The 22,405-nt window shown below is 33.1% G+C and overlaps 1 protein-coding gene across 1 annotated transcript; it reads left to right on the top strand.

The window, feature by feature from the left end:
• Window positions 1-1,242: 1,242 nt before the first annotated feature.
• Window positions 1,243-22,204, top strand: LOC128179684 (sodium/hydrogen exchanger 9-like). The gene is made up of 20 exons (XM_052847195.1): window positions 1,243-1,547; window positions 2,024-2,241; window positions 2,356-2,433; window positions 2,963-3,039; window positions 3,375-3,472; window positions 3,846-3,951; window positions 4,149-4,296; window positions 4,679-4,784; window positions 5,174-5,262; window positions 5,837-5,950; window positions 7,018-7,129; window positions 7,398-7,551; window positions 7,870-7,921; window positions 8,093-8,107; window positions 8,545-8,610; window positions 9,580-9,621; window positions 12,161-12,237; window positions 12,819-12,927; window positions 13,506-13,658; window positions 19,886-22,204. The coding sequence occupies exons 1-20, from the start codon at window positions 1,283-1,285 to the stop codon at window positions 19,979-19,981; spliced, it is 2,175 nt and encodes a 724-aa protein (XP_052703155.1). The 5' UTR covers window positions 1,243-1,282; the 3' UTR covers window positions 19,982-22,204.
• The last annotated feature ends 201 nt before the right edge of the window (window positions 22,205-22,405 follow it).

Consider the following 22,405-nt stretch of genomic DNA (forward strand, 5'->3'; position numbering starts at 1 on the left):
CATTTGTTAAATATAATTTACAATCGTAAAATATAGTTAAGAGTTGTTAATTATAGTTTCACAAATCGTGAAACTACATTATCAGACAAATTCACAAAATTGAGCTAAACATACATGTAGTTTCACAGTCAATAAACTAGGTTTATCGACTATTAATTATAGTTAGCGGATCAAAAACTATAGTTACCGACGTTAATCTAAATTTCACGTCTGTAAACTATAGTTAACGCAATAATCTCGTATGTTTTACATCGGTTAACTATAGTTAACACTGAAAACAATCATTTGCGATTGTTAAACATAGTTTATCTGATAAATATAGTTTCACCATTGTGAAACTATGATTAAAAACTCCAAACTATAGTTCACGAATGCAAATCGTATCTGATAAATATAGTTTCACAATCGTGAAACTATATTGATCAACTCTAAACTATAGTTTACGAATGTAAACTATAGTTTACAGATGTAAATCTATATTTATCAGCAAAATCTTTTGTAAACGTGTATTTCCAGACAGATTTACAGATGTGAAATATAGATTAACGTCGGTAACTATAGTTTAGGATCCGTAAACTATAGTTAACAGCCGATAAACCTAGTGTATCGACTGTGAAACTATGTTTTGCTAATTCATGTGAATTTGGCGTGCTTTAGATTTGTTAACCGTAGTTTACTGACCATAAAACCCTATTTATCAGATAAACTATGTTTAACAACCGCAGGTGATTGCTTTAAGTGTTAACTATAGTTTACAGAACTATAGTTTACGATCTGTAAACTATAGTTAACAATCGATAAACCTAGTTTATCGACTGTGAAACTATGTTTAGCTAATTTTTGTGAATTTGGCTTGCCATAGATAATCGAGCAATCGAGTTCCCGTTGACATCTCTAGTTCTTACTTAATATAATGATTAATCTGTTGAAATGGTTAAGTTTGGCTTGTTTTTTTTCAAAATCAAGTTCATTTTTGTAAAATAAAATAAACCCACTGTGTAAGCAAGCACATAAATCCACGTTCGGATGTATTAGGACAATAACGTCCAATATTAGAATTTCATTTTGCCTCCCTCTGTAGGATGTCATGTTTCAGTCAATAAGAACGTTATATCTCATTATAAAAAAGACACATTTTGTTCTAAAAAAAAATACGATGTAAGAATAAACTTGTGCCAGTATATTCTTGTTGCCCAATGCATACAACGTACGATTGAACTACAAACCGGCGGTCGATTCCATGAACGACCTAACAAATACAAAAAGGGGCAGATCCGCAAAAATGGCTGTCAAAGCAAAGTTGTTGTGTTGGATATCATTTTTATGTTGCGTTTTAATACAGCCCTTTACTATGGCGAATGCTCCTGCACATTTAGAGCCAGCTATCGAAAAAGAAGAAGAGAAACAGGTGATACAAACGCATAAAATTGACAGTTCCACCATTTTGATGTTACTCGGGCTGCTTCTGCTCACTATCCTGACGATATGGTTCTTCAAGTTTCGCCGTTTCCGATTTGTACACGAGTCAGGACTATCGATGATTTACGGTAATATTAATATTTGGAAGAATGTGAATTGTTGCTTTGTTGCTGGCGAACGTCTTGCTAAGTTTATGGGCATTGATCAATACTGTATTCATGGTCATATGACTGTGTTTATAAATATTGCGAAACGCTATGAAAAGACATATTTCATGTTTAATCATGAGATTTTAAATCTAGACTGAGTATTGGGTATCATTCACTTAAACACTGTTTGCTGCATCTTACAAATATTGGTATATTTTATTTGATCGACATGAAAGCAAAATCCCCATGTAACCTGGTAACTTAGCTAACTTAACAATGAAGGGGAAACAAGGCAGATGAATTCACCTGGCCTGATAAAAACTTCTTTGAACATTGTGCAGATTTCCCAATCAAATTTCTGCTCATTGTACACATTGTCTATGGAGCTTGGTATGCAAGTTGCATTTATAGCCGCTCTCTGAGCTCGCTATAAATTAAAATATATATTTTTCCAGGAATGATAGTTGGGATTATAATTAAATATGGCAGTTTTCAACCAAGCACAAAACCTCCCCATGTGGAGATCATCAACACAGGGAATAATACGTACCCAGATGATCAGGCCCCAGAATCTGTGCTGCTGTCAGTGAGGAACAAGTCGACGACTATCAAGTACAACATCTGGGGCGAAGTGACGGAAGAGAACAAGGCCCTGTCACAACTTGTAATGGCTGTAAGTCACCAATAATGCTTCAGAATCTTGAAGTCGCACTGGATGTTACATACAAAAACAGTAACGTAGGGTCCTACAGGGCTAAAATTATTTAAAACTTTTTTTCTCTTTCAGGTGACATTTGATCCAGAGCTATTTTTCAATGTTCTACTCCCATTCATTATATTTGAAGCTGGCTATAGCATGAAGAGGGTAAGTTATTCATTTGATTTAATTTGATGCATCTTAATGTGTAAGTTTCCCCATAAAATACAGGGATGCTTCTTCATGCTGAGCACTTTTATTTAGCAATGAATTAAATCTGAAAAGCCAGCCAAGTTCTTCACCACATGAAACAAGTTTCAGCATTTTCTTTGAAAAAAGAACCCCCTCAAAACTTGTTTAAGAGAGCCAATAATTTGGTAATTCATTTTACTCCAGATTATGAGAACAGACATGAATCAACAGTAAAGAATACTTTATATTCAAGTCATTTATCTCTAACACATTTCTTCTGTTGAGACACAAGTAAGGATAGGTCATTTTTTTTTTTTTTTTTAGATTTATAGATATTAAATTCTTTTGATTGGGCTGTAAATAATTTTGCAGATATTTTTATAAAAAAGAATATTGGACTGAAATTTTCACATTGGGTTTAAAATATGATGTTTATGACGAGTGTCATTCACAGACTATCTTTGCAATACAAGTACATAAAAAACAAGCTGTTCTCCCTTTGCAGAGACATTTCTTCAGAAATCTAGGATCCATCATGGCCTTCGCATTCATTGGTACAACGATTTCCTGTGTTGTGGTGGGGTGAGTAACTGAACAACTGAGTATATCCACTTATAAACAATCTCGAACTTACAGAAGAGAAGGATTTCATTCATTTTTGACTGTACATTGTCAGTAAAAAAGATTGTGCATTTTCCCATACAATACATTGTATGTTCGTGCATTTTAGTTGTTAGTTTTAATATTTAAGAAGATCATTTTGAATAGATTTTACAACTTTTTTGAAATTCATAGGGGGATCTCATTTATAAATAATTTTCTATTAAGAGGTATCATGTGAAGTTAGTTTCACAACTTTTCTTACTATAAGGTAATATCATACGTGTTTATGGTAATTTTCACAACTTCTTTTGTAGAGGATTCATGTTTGGTGTTACACGTCTGATGAATCTGACCTCTTTCTCGTTGAATGATTGTTTCTTTTTTGGAGCTATAATCTCAGCCACAGATCCAGGTAACTAAGAGAAGAAACTCAAACAAATAGCTTAGTAATAATCCAAAAGATGTTTCTATTTGAAATAAAAACATGGAAAAGAAAGTTGCTGGTTTGCTGATTACATAAATCTTTTCTCATCCATGCCTTAATGTGGGAAATTTTTTTTGTTTTCTTTTAAATTATTTGGTTTTTAGGATTCAAAGAAACCTTTGTTAAAACATAGAAAGATTGAATCCTATGAGTCTTTAAATTAGTCCAAAAGCATATTCTAGTATATTTCACTCTAGATTCAAGTTATTGAAATGTCCATGTTTTAATGCATATTTATACAATGTATTTTTATACAAATTATTTAAGGATAATAATTTTTTTCTGAATTGTTTTGTTTCAGTTACTGTACTGGCCATTTTTAGTGATTTAAAAGTGGATGTAGATTTGTTTGCTTTCATTTTTGGGGAGAGTGTGTTGAATGATGCTGTAGCCATAGTTCTTTCAGGGTGAGTAAACTAAAACGCAGAAAAAAAGTTAGTAAGATTAAAAGTTACAAAGACATAATATACATGACATTGTGTATAAAGTGTGTGTGTATGATATGGCTTATATTTGTAAATGAAACAACCATGGCTTTCACAATGACCATACATGTACCTAGCTATCTTCTCAACAACTTATATGGATGTTGTCTTTAATTTAGAGCTGTAGAAACTTATGGGTCCTCGGCATCCCAATCTGAATCCCAGGGTTTCAGTGTTCATGCCTTTTTCTCGTCGCTTGGAAACTTTGTTGGAATATTTGCTGGGGCATTCGCCATTGGGTCTTTGATTGGATGTGCTACAGCGATCATATCCTTCAGGCAGCAGTTAAAGAATTATTAAGTTAAAGAAATTAATATTTATATTATATAATAATATATTCAGAAATATGTTATCTGAAAAGAAATAATGATATCAATTTTATAAATTAAACTGGTATTTTAGAAATTTGAGAAATATATTTAATGTTGGTTATCATGAGCTCATGCCATAGCTTTTAATTTTGGCTCACTTTAATGATATTGATTTTGATAACTATGAGCTAAGTTTGTTACCTGGTGAAGTGTAGCTCAAGCTCCAGTAAGATTGATGGTCCTCAGTAGAGCCAACAATTGTAATTTGTTGTGTGCTTGTTCAAGCAACAAGTAATTACCAGTGTTGCTGTAGTCTTGTTGATCCTTGACTTTCCTACTTGACTAAATTCACCAAGATCCGGGATTTCCCTCTGCTGGAGACAGCCATGTTTTTCCTGATGTCCTACATGTCTTTCCAAGCATGTGAAGCAGCAGGACTCACAGGTAAAAAGAATCACCTTGACCAAGAAAGCAGTCTAATAAAACTAAGACAGGATCAGATCAGTTTGTAAAACAGCACTAGCCATCGTCTCTCTAAAAGTTTCAGTACAATACCATTTAGAATTATATGTAATGTACTGTATATGGGGAAATTTCAGATCAGCAGAAATATTGGGCTTTGTACTTTAAACCTTAAAAACATTATACTTATGAAAAGTCTACCAGCTTTCAGGATTTTTAAATAGTTATGTTATATTTTAAAATGATTTCAGTTATTAAAATAAGTTGAACATTTCAGTTCTGAATTTACCTAGTTTTTATGAAACATGTATTAATCATGTGCCTTTTTGTATTGTCTGCCTCTGCTAAATAAAATTTTCTTTTGTTTGCAGGCATTGTAGCGGTGCTGTTCTGTGGGATTACACAAGCTCACTACACGTATAATAACCTGTCTGTGGAATCCAAACTCAGGACGAAGCAGGTGGGTGTGGTACTCCACTGATACAGTAAAAATAATGCACCCATTTGATTTCTGATAAAAGAAAAAAAACAACAGTAACTGTAGCATCGTTAATTATAGATAGACTTTGTGAAACCTTTCAAAATTGATGTTTTTTGGGGTAGGAAGTTTAATTCGTAAGTGGAGGGATTGTCAGAGAAGACAATGGCAAAATTTATGATAATTAAAGATTTTTGAAACTTTTGAAAACTGAGGTACATAATTACAAAAGATGTATTTTCTTCTGTATTAATGTAAAAACAATGCAGGGTTTATGAGATCTTCAGATATTTATAGTGATTCAATTTTTGAGCAGCCAAACAAAAAGATGTGTTTGCTGTACAATGTTTGTCCTTTTGTGTTTAATTAATCTATAAATTAAAATTAGAACTTCCATCTGCTCCCCAGTTCTGATACGTCATGTGGAAGATCAGGGAGGCTCGAGCGGATGGAAGTTCTGATTTTAATTAGATTTGTGTTTCATTAGATTGACATGAGCTTAATGTATTATTAATGAGAAGCCTTATTAGTCCCTAAGTTGGTTTTTATCTTACAGTTGTTTGAGCTGATGAATTTCCTGGCAGAAAACTTTGTGTTCCTTTACATTGGAGTAGCTGTCTTCACATTTCATTCGCAGAAGTGGAACCCTCTTTTCATATTAGCAGCTCTCGTATCCTTTTGCCACACAAGTCATAAATGTTTTTTGCCTGGGTTTTGTCATACTCCAATAAATTATTCCAGTTATCATAGGTTTATCAAATCATTTATAAAGGATTGCTGTTACCGTACAAACCCTGTAATAATAGTGAATAACGGAACAATTTCAGTATTCTGTTTTCTGTAAGTAGAGGAAAAAAATCTAATTTTAAACACTCTCTATCGCATCAAAGGAAAACTAATGTCTTTTAAGTGGGTAAATAACAGAAAAGTATCACTGTGAATAGTCTCCCTTCACTGCATACACCAGGGCTGCGTTCAAGATCGTAGCAGCTATCCTAGCCGCTAGGTTGTAGATATCTAGGTCTATTGAACGGACTGCTAGGTTAGCTGCTAGGTCCCAGATTTGAATTTGGAAATATTCAACGAAAGACTAATTACATCGACATAATTTGATAATCTCAAGCGGAAATATACATGTTAAAATTCATTATAACTTAAGGGACGAACAAAATATCATTAAATAAATAGATTTCATGTTTGTTACAAAGTGGTAACTAAGGTGGCCATCTTGAATTTCATACTTAGCATAAAATATTTAGGCTACGAATGTCTGTAGCGGCTAGGCTAGCTTACCATTCAACTACGTAGCCCTATGTAGCAGCTACGATCTTGAACGCAGCCCAGATGTATAATTCCTGTTGTACGTGTCACTTCCTGTATCGTAGCCATAATGGAAAAGCAGACATTTTCATGGGGGTGAAATTTTTCTCATCTTTGATCTGAGATGGTTCCTTATAGAGTTAAATTCTTGTATTGAAATAGCCGTATTTTATAAGACAATACCGGATGTACATTTTATTTGAGATTAATTTTTTTGTTAATTGTTAACAATGAATTAAACAATTGGATTTAATCAACAAATAGTTCTGCTTTCACAGTATTTTTTTTAAAGTAATATGTAGAGTATACCCTTGTACAGTTCTTTATGTATACAGATTATGTCATATGTCAATATATGTAAATATATGTCAAGGGATCATTAAAATCAGCTGAAAAATTGCCCTTAACTTTATGAAGATATCTATTTTCATTGCAAGATTTTTCAACATTTATCCTTTGTCATTGTTATTGAATTTGGGAAGGAAAAACAAAATCACCCGCCCATTCATGCATATGATGATGTTCTCGGGTGAGTAGTCTTAAACTCACATTCTATGTAATTGAATAATTTCATGCCAGAGTAAACATAAATAAATGATCTTTAAAACTTTTATTTAAAAGCATTTACAGTAAATTTGTGATCAAGTCAAAAAAATTCTTTCCAAGTGCTTTAGTATTGACCATAGGTGTGTTGACACCTGTATTTGTACAGCATGTCACACATTCAGTTCTTGTCATGCCTCTATTATACACCATGTATTCAGTACACACATAATATAGATGCTTTATTTACGTAGGACTTAGAGGAGCCATAGCTTTCGCTCTGGCCATCCGGAACACGTCTACAGAGTCTCGCCAGCTGATGGTGTCCGCCACCATGATGATTGTGATTATCACTGTGATACTAGGGGGTGGTCTCACAACCCCAATGCTGGGATGGCTACAGATTAGGTCAGATTTAGAACTTATGTAAATTGGGATCATCAAGGAAATACGATGGGGGGGGGGGGGGGGGGGGGGTGGTCTCACAATCCCAATGCTTGGATGGCTACAAATCAGGTCAGATTTAGAATTTATGTAAATTGAGATCATCAAGGTAATACTGGGGGGTGGGGGTGGGGGTAGGGGGGTCTCACAACCCCAATGCTTGGATGGCTACAGGTCAGGTCTTAGTTTGTAAATTGCAATCATCAAAGAGAGACTGGTCTGATATAGATTTTAATTGTTTGATAATTTATGTTGTATTTAGTCCTTATGTCTGTGTTACAGAGTTGGGGTGGAGGAAGAGAAAGAGATGACAAGCTTTGCTGGTCCCGCGGGGGTAAGTTCTTTACCCTGTCATCTTATTTCTGACTTTGTTACACCAGTATGGTATTTTTAATTCTCTTCATGGGTGTCTGTACATGTGTGAATCACAGATGATACATCTCCATTGATGATTCTGATTGTTATCAAATTGGTCTTTTTTTATTTATTAATGCACCTCAAACAGCAGGATAATGACAAAGTTAGTATACAATTTTATTGTCGTACAAGAAAACACAGAATTCACCATTTTATTTTATGCCTAATCTGATACAGAAAATTTCAAATCACAATTTAATTAAAACCTTAAATGGATCTTCTTTCCCTCTTTTTTGTACTTTAGATTTTAAAATGATCCCAAAGCTTTCATTCATTATCCATATCTTGATCAAGCACATATCATTTGGCAGAGCTTAGCTATAGAGGTCATCTATTGCTCTTATTTTCAGTTCTCTACAATACCTCTTTTACAATCAGTAAATATCTAGTTCATATATTTCCTTGGTAAGCCAATAGTCATATGTATATAAATCATGTACTCTGTGGGGTAAACCCTTGGTTAATCTCTCTCAGACTTCTATGCATTAAATGTGTAAGTAATGCATGGACTGATGTGCGTTATTTTTTGCTGGGATGTAGAAAGGAAAATGGCAGCGACAGTACAGTACGATGGAGAACATGCGCGACGACGCTCAGCCACAGATGGTTTGTTCGCTCGCCTTATTGACATCTTGTGTCACTGTGCTCTCTGATACTTGTTTTTATCCTCTTTTGTTTCTGTTTGATAAAGAAAGGTGGATTTGTTTTCAGATAGATATATCTCATTGATCCAATATGATCTAAAACTGAAGAATATTTCATTCTAAAGCAATCCTCAAATTGTTAATATGATGGTTGATATTAAACCCATGAGACATTCATTTTTGAAACCAAATCCATGATTCATATTTAGCATGTACATGTACATTATGACCTATATTTTTAAGAAGCATGATATTTATAGCTGTATGACCTAGAATTATTCAGCATGACTTAGCTTCCTGGTTGAGGATGTGCTTGTTAAGTAGAAGAGATTCCCCTACATTATGTGGTCATGTGTTTATATCTATTAAATAATACATACATTAAGTTTTTAGCTGTTATCAGCCATTCCATGGTGGGATTTTTTGTTTTTCTTTCAAACTCTTAGCTTTTTGACTGGAGTTTTTAATCGATCACCAGTGAATCAAATTTAAACCTTTTGTAAAAAACAGAGTCTATTGATTGTTCTGTCAAATGAGTAACATTTGAAATATTACACTTTAGCTTGTTTTGAATATAATCCAAAATTAAAGTGAATGAATTTATAAAGATTTCCTTCTGAATAATTATTCTATAATTCTTTAATAATCTCCTTGGTAACCATTTGATAGTTGATGCTAAGCAACCAGTGAATAAATATCTCCTGGTGTGCTCTGGATGTCTGCTGCCTGTAGATTGGGTTCTATAAAGTACTAACAGACTCTACTGTAATGCCAATTATATATTATTTTATTTTATTATTCAGATCATTATTTAACAAACACACATATTTGAAAAGACAGTTGACAAGCTCGCCTAGATTTGATTGAACTTGCTCTGTCCATGTAACAAACCCTCCAACTCTTGTCATCACTTACTGTTTTGTTTTTCTAGCAAGAAGAGAGCACTTCACATCAAGTTGTACCTTTGTTAAAGGTATTCTTTGAATCCAACTAGACTCTGTACACACTGACCCTGGGGGTTTTCTTTTGTGGGTCTGGTCAACTGACTGGATGACTTGTGGGTGACATCTCTGTCTCTCAGCACTGGTCTCAGTTTTGATGTATGTAGCCTCCCCTAACCCATTGTCAGTAACATCTTGTCCTTCTTTTTTCTTTTTGGCAGTTAATCCTTTATCTAATTTTGTTTTTTTTCAGCTTTTCACCAGTCTTCAGTTTTATTTAAATTTCTGATCCAGTTTTCTATCATACCAAGTGTCATTATCTAGTTAAGAGGCATATTGAAAAAAACCCACACAATTTTCTCTTAATTTTAAACAATTTTTTTGTATGGTCAGATGTCAGTCAAGGTCAGCTGATGAAGGTCAAGTTCATGAACTATAATTTATCCAACTGTCTGACCTTAACCCAGGTTGATTAATAATCAGTGGGCAATGTACTATACTGTGTAGTTTTCTTTTGTTTGTCATTGGAGTTTTATTGTCTAATTTTATCAATTTTATTATTTCATCACTAAAAATCTTGCCTAATAGCTTATTCTGACTTGATTTAACAGACATGCATATTTGTGTCATTTTGATTATGCAGTATGTTAGGAAAGAGTTGCCAAAAAATAAAACAAGGGAGACAAAATAAAAACTATAACAAAACTTTTGGACAATACATGTATGTACAGTGTTTAGTCTATATCTTTAAATTAACAATAAATGATGCCAGAAATCTCAGAATACAAATCTACATTTAAGTGAATTTTATGTTCCTGTGAATAATACATTATCTTAATTTGAGGAAAATGCAAACAAAAAACTAAACAATTATGCCACAAGAAGTCTTACTATGGAATGGTGAAGGTTTTTGATTTGATCTTGATGATCTTGTCTTCAAGTTGTGTCTTGATTTCGCAAGGTCATCAAAATTTATCCAGTAGATATAAACACTGACCAGATTAATGGTTACGAACAATGATATTTTGTTAATTTTTTTATATTATAAAGAAACTTTTTAATTTAATCAGGGGTAGAATATCTTTGGTTTGCTTCTCCTTTTCTTTGCAAAGTATTGTCACACTATTACTCAGATCACAGACTAATTTGACTAATTTTTAGCTACACTATAGGCATGCTGGTTTTTATTCCTCTATACCTGTAAGTACATTTATCATATTAACTACTGTGGTTTCATCAGTATTCAGTTAACATTGATTTTTGTGGATTTTGTTGGATTTAATTTATGAATTAGAAATCAACAGAACATCAACATATAAAATGAAATGTAACAACAGATTTTTTTTAAAACCATTGTCAAAAAATTTGGACTTTACTATCTCTCAAACTGTAAAAAGACAAAATCCATGAAATTCAATGTCCATGAATATTGTTGACACCCCAGTATCAGCACACTTTCCCACCCCCTCCTTATTTCACCATTTTTTTGCAGTAATTTGATAACCCAAGCCAGAATTACAACAACACAAATATTTGCAGGAATTTTCTACACTGTTTTCTGATGATGATTATAAAGAATTTTTTTCTGAGATGTTTTCACTGCATCAATATTCCATTTTAACGGAATAGTTTTCTGCTAACCACCAACAACTAACCATATCTAACCCTAACACCCCCTTCCCCCCCCTCCCCCCCCCCCCCCACACACACGCAAACACACACAAACACACACACACAATACATCCAACCTAATACTAAAAGAGTCAATTGTCGGTTATGTATATTAATGTGAGACTCGGTCACCCCTGTCACACCCTGAATAGATAAAGCTTCTGGTTGTGGTGTGTATTCAATGCTTCTGGTACTTTTATAGATGATTGTGTATGAAAGTAGTGAATATCTGTTAATCTCTTTGATACTCAAAACTAAAATTTAGTTAATATACTCTCAATTAAAAAGCAACTGGAAGCTGTATTAGTAAATATAATGATGATGTCATTTAGGTTTTGAGGTACTGGTAGTTCAAGACATATCTATATATTGAAATGAGTGTTAAGTTTGCTATTAAGTTTCATTCGTTTGTTCAATTCTTTGACTGTTGTACTAGGGTGTTTTCTAATTTTTTTCTGTTTGTCAATCTGTACATTTTCATTGTTTCTTTTGATTTCAAGAGATATTTTCATGTAAAAAGTAAAAGTTATTAATGTAGAACTAAGATGATATAAAAAAAAATTGAGGAGAAATTAAAAATAATGACCCGTCTATGAAAAATATCCATTTTTATGATATGTTTATGGTTTAGTAATATCCAGCCATGGTGTAGCCATATTTGATCCCTACAAGTGTTTAATCTGTTAAGTTGTGCAATAGCTATTTACCGTTCAGATATACCAGTACATTATCAAAATATATCTTACAAGCTTTCATTCAAATCCTAAAAACCACGTAACAGTAGACTGATGAATATTTGAAATGTCTTTGCACCAGTCTTGTTGGTGAAAAATGTACTATATAAACAAACAAAAAAATACAAGAAATGTGTTTATATGGGTCAATTTCAATCTTGAATAGGGAAGTGGTCAGGAATCGGAACAGAGAAAGAGAGACAAAGCCTACCTGGTGGGCAAGTGGCACAACTTTGATGTCAGGTAAATATTTATAAAAGTCAACTTTGATGTCAGGTAAATGTTTATAAAAGTCAACTTTGATGTCGGGTAAATGTTTATAAAAGTCAACTTTGATGACAGGTAAACATTTATAGAAGTCAGTTCTGATGTCAAGTTGACATTATATAGAAGGCAAGTTTGATGTCAGGTTAATCACTTTGTAAAGACAAGTTTGATGTCAGGTTAATCACTTTATAAAGGCAAGTTTGATGTCAGGTTAATCACTTTATAAAGGCAAGTTTGATGTCAAGTTAATCACTTTGTAAAGACAAGTTTGATGTTAGGTTAATCACTTTATAAAGGCAAGTTTGATGTCAGGTTAATCACTTTATAGGAAGCAGGTTTGATGTCAAGTTAATTACTTTATAGGAAGCAAGTTTGATGTCAAATTAATCACTTTGTAAAACACAAGGTCTTTGTCAAGTTAAAACTTTATTGACAACATGTTTGATGAAAGTTAACCATTTTATAGAGGACAGTTTTCATGTTATGTAAATACTTTATAGTAGGCAGGTAAATACTATGAATAGGTGAACAGTAGATGTGTTATTTCTTGATTTCAGGATACTGAAGCCGTTATTGACCCACAGTCGTCCCACACTGATGGAGACCCTGCCAGCGTGCTGTCTACCCATCACCAGGTTACTGACCACGGAGGAACAGCTCCTGGAGGTACTTTACTCGGTCTACAGTCTACTCATAGAGGTCCTCACAAGCTGGGGAAGTGGGATCAACTTTTATCTATTCCATCTTGATAAAAAGATTCCTAAGATACTCGAGATATCATTATAATTATCTTTATTTATTGTGCGTCTCTTTGGAGTGTTATCATTGAATCTTTGGTAAAAAGATTTTTCATTCATTCTTAAAAAATTGGCAAGAAGTTACAACGGTTTTTATTTTAATACACATAGTTTGATTTCAGAGTTTATTAAATTGCCATATACTTTGTTTATATAGAGCCATGTGGCAATGCACTTTGATAAAATTACAAGATAACAGTTCACTTTCTGTATCCTCTTTAGCAGAGAAAATATCTAAAACAAAAAGTGGTTACCGACCAAAGGTCTGAGGCATCACCATTTTTATCATAACAGTATTCCTATTTGCTATCTTATTTTTTTATTCTCTGTTGTATTCAATTCTATTCCTATGTAATTCCCATTGTTCATTTACTACATAAAATTAATGCAATATACTTGGGAAAGTTTAATAGAAATGCACTAAGTAGATGATGTGTTGGTACACAGGGTAGATCCCACATTGAGGAGGACTCCGACACAGACATGATTATTGACCATAGAGAGCTGTCCATTGGGGAGGGGACCAGTAACAATACCAGTGCTGCCTCCACCCCACAACCAGGCTTTCAGCAAGTCGAGATTCACAATCCAACCAATCAGGTAAAGCCTCACATTCAAATCACCCAATCAGATTAAAGTAGGTCAACCAAATGAACCAATAAATTAACTGTATTAACAGTCAAATGTAAATTTAGAAAACATGACTGATCCAATTCTAACAAATGAAGAAACAATTCAGTTGGTTATTACTGCATAAACATGTGTGGAATGTATTTTAACAAACTGAAGTAGTGAAAGCAGTAGATTTAAAGTAACTTAAAGCTTGGTTAAATCAATCAGGTGAAATCAAATTGTTTTGCTTCGAATCTGAAATCAAATATCTCTAGACATTTCAAATATGTAAATAAGTGGAACTGTATTTTCTTTAAGCATGTTTATCCTTTTTTTGTCAGCTTCTATGATTTGATTACCTGGTTTAGATCAACTTTCCAGTAGCATTGTATGCTTTATTAGACATTGTATGTTACTTGTTAAATTATTGTTGTTACTATGTTTCAAATGCATGTTGTTTTTTATCACATGTTTGATATACCAGTGGGTACAACATATTATTAAAAAAGTGAAATTTTTTTTTTAGCCCCCGCATAAATTGATTTTTCAAGAAGGAATGAAAACGTGATGAAAAGAATCTTCCATCATTTGTGTTTGATGTTTGATGTTTAATTCTTTTTTTTTTGGAAGGGGGGGGGGGGGGGGGTGTGACATTTAAAAATTAATATACTTGATTGTCTGTCAATCTGTCTGTTGCATGTCCCACATTTGAATTGGACTATAACTTTTCAACAACAACAAAAAATAGATGTTAAATATTTTAATATTCAGCCTATTACACATGTTGCATATGAACTGATTGTGTGTTACTAAGCTTTTATCAATTTTTAGACATAAATTTTCAAGGTTTTCACTATTGAAGTTAACAGATTTTAAAATTGAAAAAGCTTTTGCTTAAAGGACAATTTGCCACAAATCAACAATCTTGAAACTTTGAAATTTATGAGATCCACAAATTATTATCAAATTTGAATGCTCACGAAATACATGTATTAAGAAAATGACAGTTTAGTGCCCACCCCATCAGAAAACTCTATGTAAATCGATCGCAATAATTATATGATCACAAATAATGGAAGGTGATTTATATATTAACAATACTAAATGTTGTTGTCATGTACTACCAATTTTGTAGATAACCCCACAAACACAACCAGCTGATTAAATGAACTAGAGCTTGAACAGCCCCGTGTATGTCCAGTTCTTGTCTTTAAGTTTGAGCACAAAACAGACTGCATGGAATTCAGTATCATAATTTTTAATTTAATTTTTTGTATTAATTAGAATTTTTCAGTCTGACAGTTTATTGTTGGGGACTTATTTTAAAGCTTAGCAAGGAAGCATGCTTGTGCACACCTCTTTGCAACTAATGCTGTTCATGCCTCACCAATGCTGCATTTAAAAGCATGGCAGGTCAGCTGGAGGTGTTGAATGCTGCACCCTGTCTCTGGTTTCCAAGCATTGTAAGGCTGTGACCTCTGATCTTACAACATACCATGATAAATGCCTGAATTGTTGAAACATTTGTGACAATATTTGTTTTACTGGATGGAATTGTGAAAAAGTGGGGATGAAGCACTTCACAATCTGTATAAAATGAATGATACTTTATTTAAAAGAATAATACAATGATTACAGTGTTGAATTTATCTGAGTTTTTTTGGCGCAGTGCTGAAAACACAGATCTTGGATAATCCTCCTATAGCTACCATTTATTTAGATAGAAGACCATTTTACTACAATTAAGAAAATGCATTAACATAAATTGCAAAGATACTATAATAAGGTTATAAACAATTTTTATTTGGAAGAGTTTTATTGTATTCCAATTATTTTTCAAAGCTTCTTCAAACATTTTTCAAAAAACCCCAAAAACCTGTCCGGCACACTACAGCTGTAGTAATACATATACTGTATTTAGGATTGATCTTAGTATCTTTTTTGAAAAACTTGGTGTCTAGATACAAAAACATCAGTGTTAGCAGCTTTGGCACCCTTGGAAACCAGAAACAGATGAGAATCAAAAGGAAAGTTCTGGTATTCTTTTATTGGATTTCAGTTGATATGATAATGTACTCACATTCTTTCTTTTTTTGGAGGTGGATATTTCTCCAATAGACCTTCACAATAATAAATCCTCGCCCTCAAGTGATGACCGACCTTTAACCCCATGATCTTGACCCGCTTCAATATCTTCTCTGAAAAACTACAAAAATGCATTGCAAGTAAGAATCTCTGAAGGAATTGTGTGCATCAATTCAAGATAAGGTAGTTTCAGACGCACTAACAAAAGATTACTAGCTTATAGCCAGGTTGTCAGAACCAAAGTAACCTCCCAAGCTTGTCCTGTGGTGTGATCAGGAATCATGTTAATGCTTGAAATGGGTTGTTGCCTGGTTATGTTGCTTGTTGTGTCTGTGAACAAATGATTCGTATTGTCAAACCTGATTTTTGAGGGTCCTTGCTCTTTTTCATGTAACTGGATATGAATGGGGTCCTGTTTTATAATCAATTCATTATTTACCTGGATTTGAAAGGGGCCCAGTTGAGTTTTATCTACCTGGCTTTGAAAGGGAACTTGCTCAGATTTAAAATTGACCTAACTTTGGGTTAAGGAACAATTGCTGTGGGCTGGTGTCCAATGATGTCTCTAACTTTGAATTTGAATTAAAATTATTTGGTTTTTATTTATCTTAATAAACAAAGGACTATATGTGATATGGACCTAATTTGGCCCTCTAAAATGAACATCATCAATTTACTGTAACTCTTTGTTTCCTTTGTAAAGTTCTTTTATAATTATCGTTTTGATTCAAATGGCCTAATTTTGAAATATGACATCAAAAAGTTAATCTTTTCTCGGCGTTCTTTCTTTTTTTTTTGCATAAAACTGCTTGTTTTGAAATGGATTTTCTTTCAGAAAACATTGAGCCATTCCTTGAACAAACAAAATATTTTAATCAAAGATGAACTGTGGAATCATTAGAATTCATGTTGGCATAATTTTTGTGGAATTCATGGGTAGCCCTCCCCCACGAATTTACATCCTCGACAAAAAACAAACTTTGAGTTCGGTTTCGTACTGCTACTGAAAACAGACATCCACAAAATTACATCCTCACATACAAGCAAAAAACCCACAATCCATGAAAATTGGCCCCCACAAATATAAATGATTCCACATTATCCATCAAAGACTTAAAAGTGACAAAAAGTTTTTCTTGTTCAAAGTGTCGCTCTATATTTCCCATTCAAAAAGTAAAAAAAATTGTCTATTTTTGACTGATATTGACTAAATTACAAAAATAATGTCACTTCTGACATCATATACTGCCAGTGAGTGCAAACAAATAGGTGAAAAACATATTATGTCAGCTATTCTAAAAAATGATATAACAATTTAATGTACTTTAAAAAATTGTGATTTATAGAGGCCAAATTTGACTCATATCATTTTATGTAGTTATTTCCATGAAAGCAATCAATAAAGTACAAGTTGTTCCCTTCTCCTGAGTTTGCAGTTTTCTTGTCATTCAATTTTATTAATTTTTTTTGTAGAATTGAAATTTTATCAAGTCTCCCTGAATTTTGATTGAATGTTTGATTTGACTTTACTGAGGCATCTAAGCAAAACTTGTAGGTCTTTAGGGAGGAAATAAGTTGGTTCTCATTAGAAAGTAACCTCAGGCTGGTAGTTTGTTGTGGAACTAGTGGTGTAAGAATAGAAAAAATAACAAAAATCCTGATTTAGGTCAAAGTTCAAATCGCAGGTCAAGTAATGGGGCATAGATGATCCTTCTTCATTTGAGGTAAAGTTGGCTGCTTTTTATTTAGCTGATTAGGTAGACATATATTGTATTGAGAAAAAAGTCCTCCTTTGCCTGCATTTCTTTTTTTCAGTGATTGTTATGCACATTCTTGTATGCCTTTGTCACTCTATCATATCTAGCATGTTGTCACATTCTTGTAATCTTGTACATAGATTAATTATCTTATAAAAATATGTGTTAGCTGTCATATACTTGTGTATTAATTCTATCATTAACCTGTTATGTAATTAGTTGTAGGGAATTGATAATGCATTGTAACACTTTAATGCTTGCTTGTAATATTTGATTTATTTAACTTATTTTCAGTTCCAAGAAAGAGTCTAACAAAAGGTATTTAGTTCAGACACTCACATTACACACTTAACCCTTTCTGATCCAAGAATCCATTCATTGTTGTTATGGTTATTACCCAAATAGTTTAATTTGATCTATCAAAATTATCCTTAAATACAATGTAGTAAGAAACAAAAAGAAAAACCAGTAGTCTAAGACTTAACGTAAAAACTGCTGACAAACAAATATTGATGATACAGACAATACTGAGCAATCTTTTTTCTACCAAGATGGCATCTAAGCTTTGCACAAATGCAAGAAATAACAATGTTTCTTTGCACTTAACAACCCCGAAAAATACACGAAGATTTTTGGGAAAAAAATCAAGCTCACCGCAAGCAAAAAATGCAACTCTATTCAAACAATTACAAGTAAATTCCTTGAAGACAACAAATAAAACTTGTACAAAAAAACACCTTATACCTGTGGCATACACAGTAAAACTGTACAAACAACTCTACACCACTGCAAAATGGCAAATGCAATTCTTTGGCCAATTCATCATAATGAATTGATCGCTATTACAACCATCGTCGGAACCCACGGGTTTTCTATCCGTTACACTGTTGAAAGCAGTGTAACGGATAGAAAACCCGTGGGTTCCGACGATGTATTACAACAGGAAACATCACAAATGGCAAATACAACTCATTTTTAAACATAATTTCTTGCAGACAACAGTTTTAGTACAATTTTGCTCCAACAAATATAAGCTGCTCTATATACACTGGTGACCACTACTAACACAAGATAAAAAGGATCACACAATAAGGACAACATAATACAGCCAGGGCATTAAACAGTAGACAACAAAAATAACACACTGAAGTAAGCATATAGAACACAGCCCTGTTCACACAACACCTTGTGTCACATTAAATCAGTAGACAACAAAAATAACACACTGAAGTTAGCATATAGAACACAGCCCTGTTCACACAACACTTTGTGTCCCATTAAAACAGTAGACAACAAAAATAACACACTTAAGTTAGCATATAGAACACAGCCCTGTTCTCACAACACCTTGTGTCACATTAAAACAGTTGGCTGTTAACTTCTCTCCTCTCTGATATTACTCAAACACTTTACACATATTTCTACAGGTTAAGTAATATAATATATAGAGCTAATGCAGAACTGCACAAACAAAAACATTTCCAGAAAGAAGTGGCTTTTGATGCATCCTGTATATGAATATTACAAGTACTGCCAGCAAGGCATCATGACATTTAGGAATCGGCTGATATATCTATGATTAAGTTTTTCATCATAGGGAAAATATTTACTGTTACAGAGATAGGGAAGGTTAACACATCATGAAGAACTCTCTTTGATGATATGGTTATGAGCAATAAGGGATCTCTTGTGTAGACAATTTTCTGTCCTGTTTCAATTGAGGTCCTCACGACAATAAATGGTTTTTAGAAACTATCTCCATGCACTGCCATTTAATTACAATACACTTCCACCATGCACCATTGGAGCAAAAGTCATTTAATGACAGACATCTCAAATAGGTTGTCACTGCAATTAAGGAATCCATATAGTATATGGAAACCATCTGGTTTTTTATTACTCTAGATGGATAGCTATTGAATTCATTCCTAGAAATTGATTTCTACTGATGCATTCGCATAGAAATTAAAACACTGTTTTTATTCTATATAGAACGATAACAAGTAAACCTGCCAGTGCATCTAAACAACTTACACTATAAAAACAGTTTCTGGGCTTTTAGCCCACAATGAAAGTTGTGATCATCAAATCTATTTGGCAGAAGCATTTATTTCCCATGTGATTTATTTCTGTAATTTCTGTGATTATGTTTGGATCAAACTAGATGCCATGAGTTTTCTCAGAACAGCAATCTTTTTTCATTCTTAATTAAATTTACTTCTTCTGTGCAATGAAAAGATGTAGATATAGTGACCATTCAACATTTAAATTTATTTTGGTTATCAGGTTACAATTCATTAAAGGAATCTTAATTATCAGATGATCTTTACTTTAGATTCATTTAGTCATGCACTTTTTATTGTTTCATATTAGACATTTCAACTTGAAGTAAACTTTGACTCTGGAGGAGCCCTCCAACCCAAGAACATGTGTATCAATATCCCTGGCCCCCCTGGTGACCGCGTGTGATACTAAGGGAAAGAACCTTTGTTTGGAATCGCTATGCACCTAGTGGACCGCCATCTGTGTACATTTAGAAGATATATGTTCATAATGTTGTGTTATGAATGAGTGAGAGCCATACTATATGTAGAGTAATTAACAAAATATCTTAAAAACCACATACATTTAATGAACAAAAGCAGCTATTGATGTGCAAAGCGAATTTGTTTGAATTTGTCCATTCCATATTGTTTTTGTGATGAATTTTCATGCACTGCCATTATGCTCAGATTGATAGGAGGTGACTATAATCAAAGAATAGATTGATAACCTTACATACACAAACACACCCTCTCCAATACCCACTCACACTAAATACCCACCTGTGTCATTTAAATATACTTGATTGTGATAATCTGTGAGATTGAGAGGCTTCATTTAGGATTGTGATAATCTAAGAGAATGGGATATAATCTGAAAGATTGAATATTGTTAGTGAAGTCTGTGTACATGCATAATTTTGATTAATCTATTTAGTTTTGCTTAATATATACAGGTTACTTTCTCTTGTGGTTACAACAATGTATTTAATACACCTGGCGATGACTCTCAGGGATCAACTATTTTCTGGGAGCCATTGTTGGGAAACATTTGAGATTTTATTTTTAGCTCACCTGAACTGAAGGTTAAAGTAAGCTTTTCTGATTACCTGTTGTCCATTGTCTGTCTGTCGGTCTTGTCTTTCTGTCTGTGCATCTATCTGTAAACTTTTCACATTTATAATTTCCTCTAGAACCACTTGGCCAAATTTAATCAAAGTTGGTGTGAATCATCCTTATGGGAAGGGAATTCTAAATTGTTTAAATAAAGGGTAAAATTATTTTTCAAAGGAAGATAGGTTCAAAACAGTGAAAACAGGTTGTATGTCCTCAAAAAAAATTTTCTTCTCAAGAACCATTTCACCAGAATCTTCAATATTTAAACCAAAGCTTGTGAACATTTCAAATAGTTAAAATTGTGACACCCAGATTAATACTGGGGCCCCAAATGGAGTTCAAAGATTAAATTGAAACATAGTGAAATGCTTTTAAAACACTTCTCAAGAACTATAATTTGTGAGATTACTCAGCAATTATTCTCAAATAATGAGGATTCTAATTGTTAAAATCATGACCCCTAGACTAATAATGGGCCCCAAGAGGGGTTTAAAGTTTAGCATTGAAATATTTGAGGAAAATGTATTAAAAATGTTTTCATGTGAGCGATGTGGGTCATGGGTATTTATTTTCATGATTTGGTGAGAATGTTAGACATTATACAGTGCGAGTTACTTACAAGTCAGCTTATATTAATTGTAGCATTTCTGTCAAAATATGCCAAACTTACTTCGATGTATAAACCTCCAGTTTTGATTGGTGGTATTGTGAGTACCTTTGTTACCTGCTTTAATTATGTTATAGTCCTACTAGTATTCATTTGGGGATTCCTTGTAATTTATTCATTGATGGAAGGGCTGCACGATATGGCTGTCAGATTAGAATCAATATCAAATGATATGAATGGAATTGTATCAATTTGATTAACATCCATTAATATGTTCTAGACCATGCATTATAGCACACTAGAACTTTGATTAATTATGTCTGTTTTTATTTAAGACACAGGTTTTGCTAAACACAAACCAATTCTACAGCTGCACGTTTCTGTTATGAATGTTAGGAGTTTTAAAGCTGTTATTACTGTGAATCTCTTTTCATAATTCATAATCTTTTAGCAGTCTCCTTTTTTATTTGTTGATTGTTTTATTCAAGAAAGATCTGAGAGAAAGAAGTTTTAATTTACAAATACTGAATCAAACTTGGATGTTGATGTTTTCTATTGCTCATGTCCCATTAAATATTTTTTCTTCTATATTTGTCAAGGATAAAAGACACAAATGAAACACACCATTCATTATGTGATAGATTTTTTTCTATCCCTTTGCTTTGTAAACAAGGACAAAGTCTGGAGATTGTTAAACTTTCAAATATATTTACTCATTGACAGGAAAAAATACTCTCATTCAAATTACAAACATCTCAGTCTAAACCTTTAATTGATTAGATAAACAGGTATTGCAAAACGACACAACAAACAAAGGGAAATCTCTCATTGTATGCAATATCATGAACAATATTTGCCGTTGTTACAAGTCGGCAAATATGTTTAATAATTAAGATAGAAAGATTTCTCCTCCCAACGGAGATATATACATAACATTTTTTCGATAAAAGTGCTTTTAAGGATTTCTTGATGTGATTTTATGGTTACAAATATGTGTGTTCGAGTTATTATTTTTATTTATTAGAAAATATTCGTATACATGTTTATGTCCCATTTTAATTGTGTGTGAATGTTATGGATGCATTGTTTAAACAAGTGTATCAATTAGATACACCAGGCGCATTCATA

The sequence above is a fragment of the Crassostrea angulata genome, chromosome 4 (assembly GCF_025612915.1).
Source record: "Crassostrea angulata isolate pt1a10 chromosome 4, ASM2561291v2, whole genome shotgun sequence".
In the NCBI taxonomy this organism is placed as follows: domain Eukaryota; kingdom Metazoa; phylum Mollusca; class Bivalvia; order Ostreida; family Ostreidae; genus Magallana; species Magallana angulata.

Bases quoted from the DNA above. Each gene is read 5' to 3' on its own strand.
- LOC128179684 (XM_052847195.1), top strand. From the start codon at position 1,283: ATGGCTGTCAAAGCAAAGTTGTTGTGTTGGATATCATTTTTATGTTGC. The intron at 4,785-5,173 runs GTAAAAAGAATC...TTTTGTTTGCAG, and splicing joins TGAAGCAGCAGGACTCACAG to GCATTGTAGCGGTGCTGTTC. The intron at 12,928-13,505 runs GTACTTTACTCG...GTTGGTACACAG, and splicing joins CGGAGGAACAGCTCCTGGAG to GGTAGATCCCACATTGAGGA.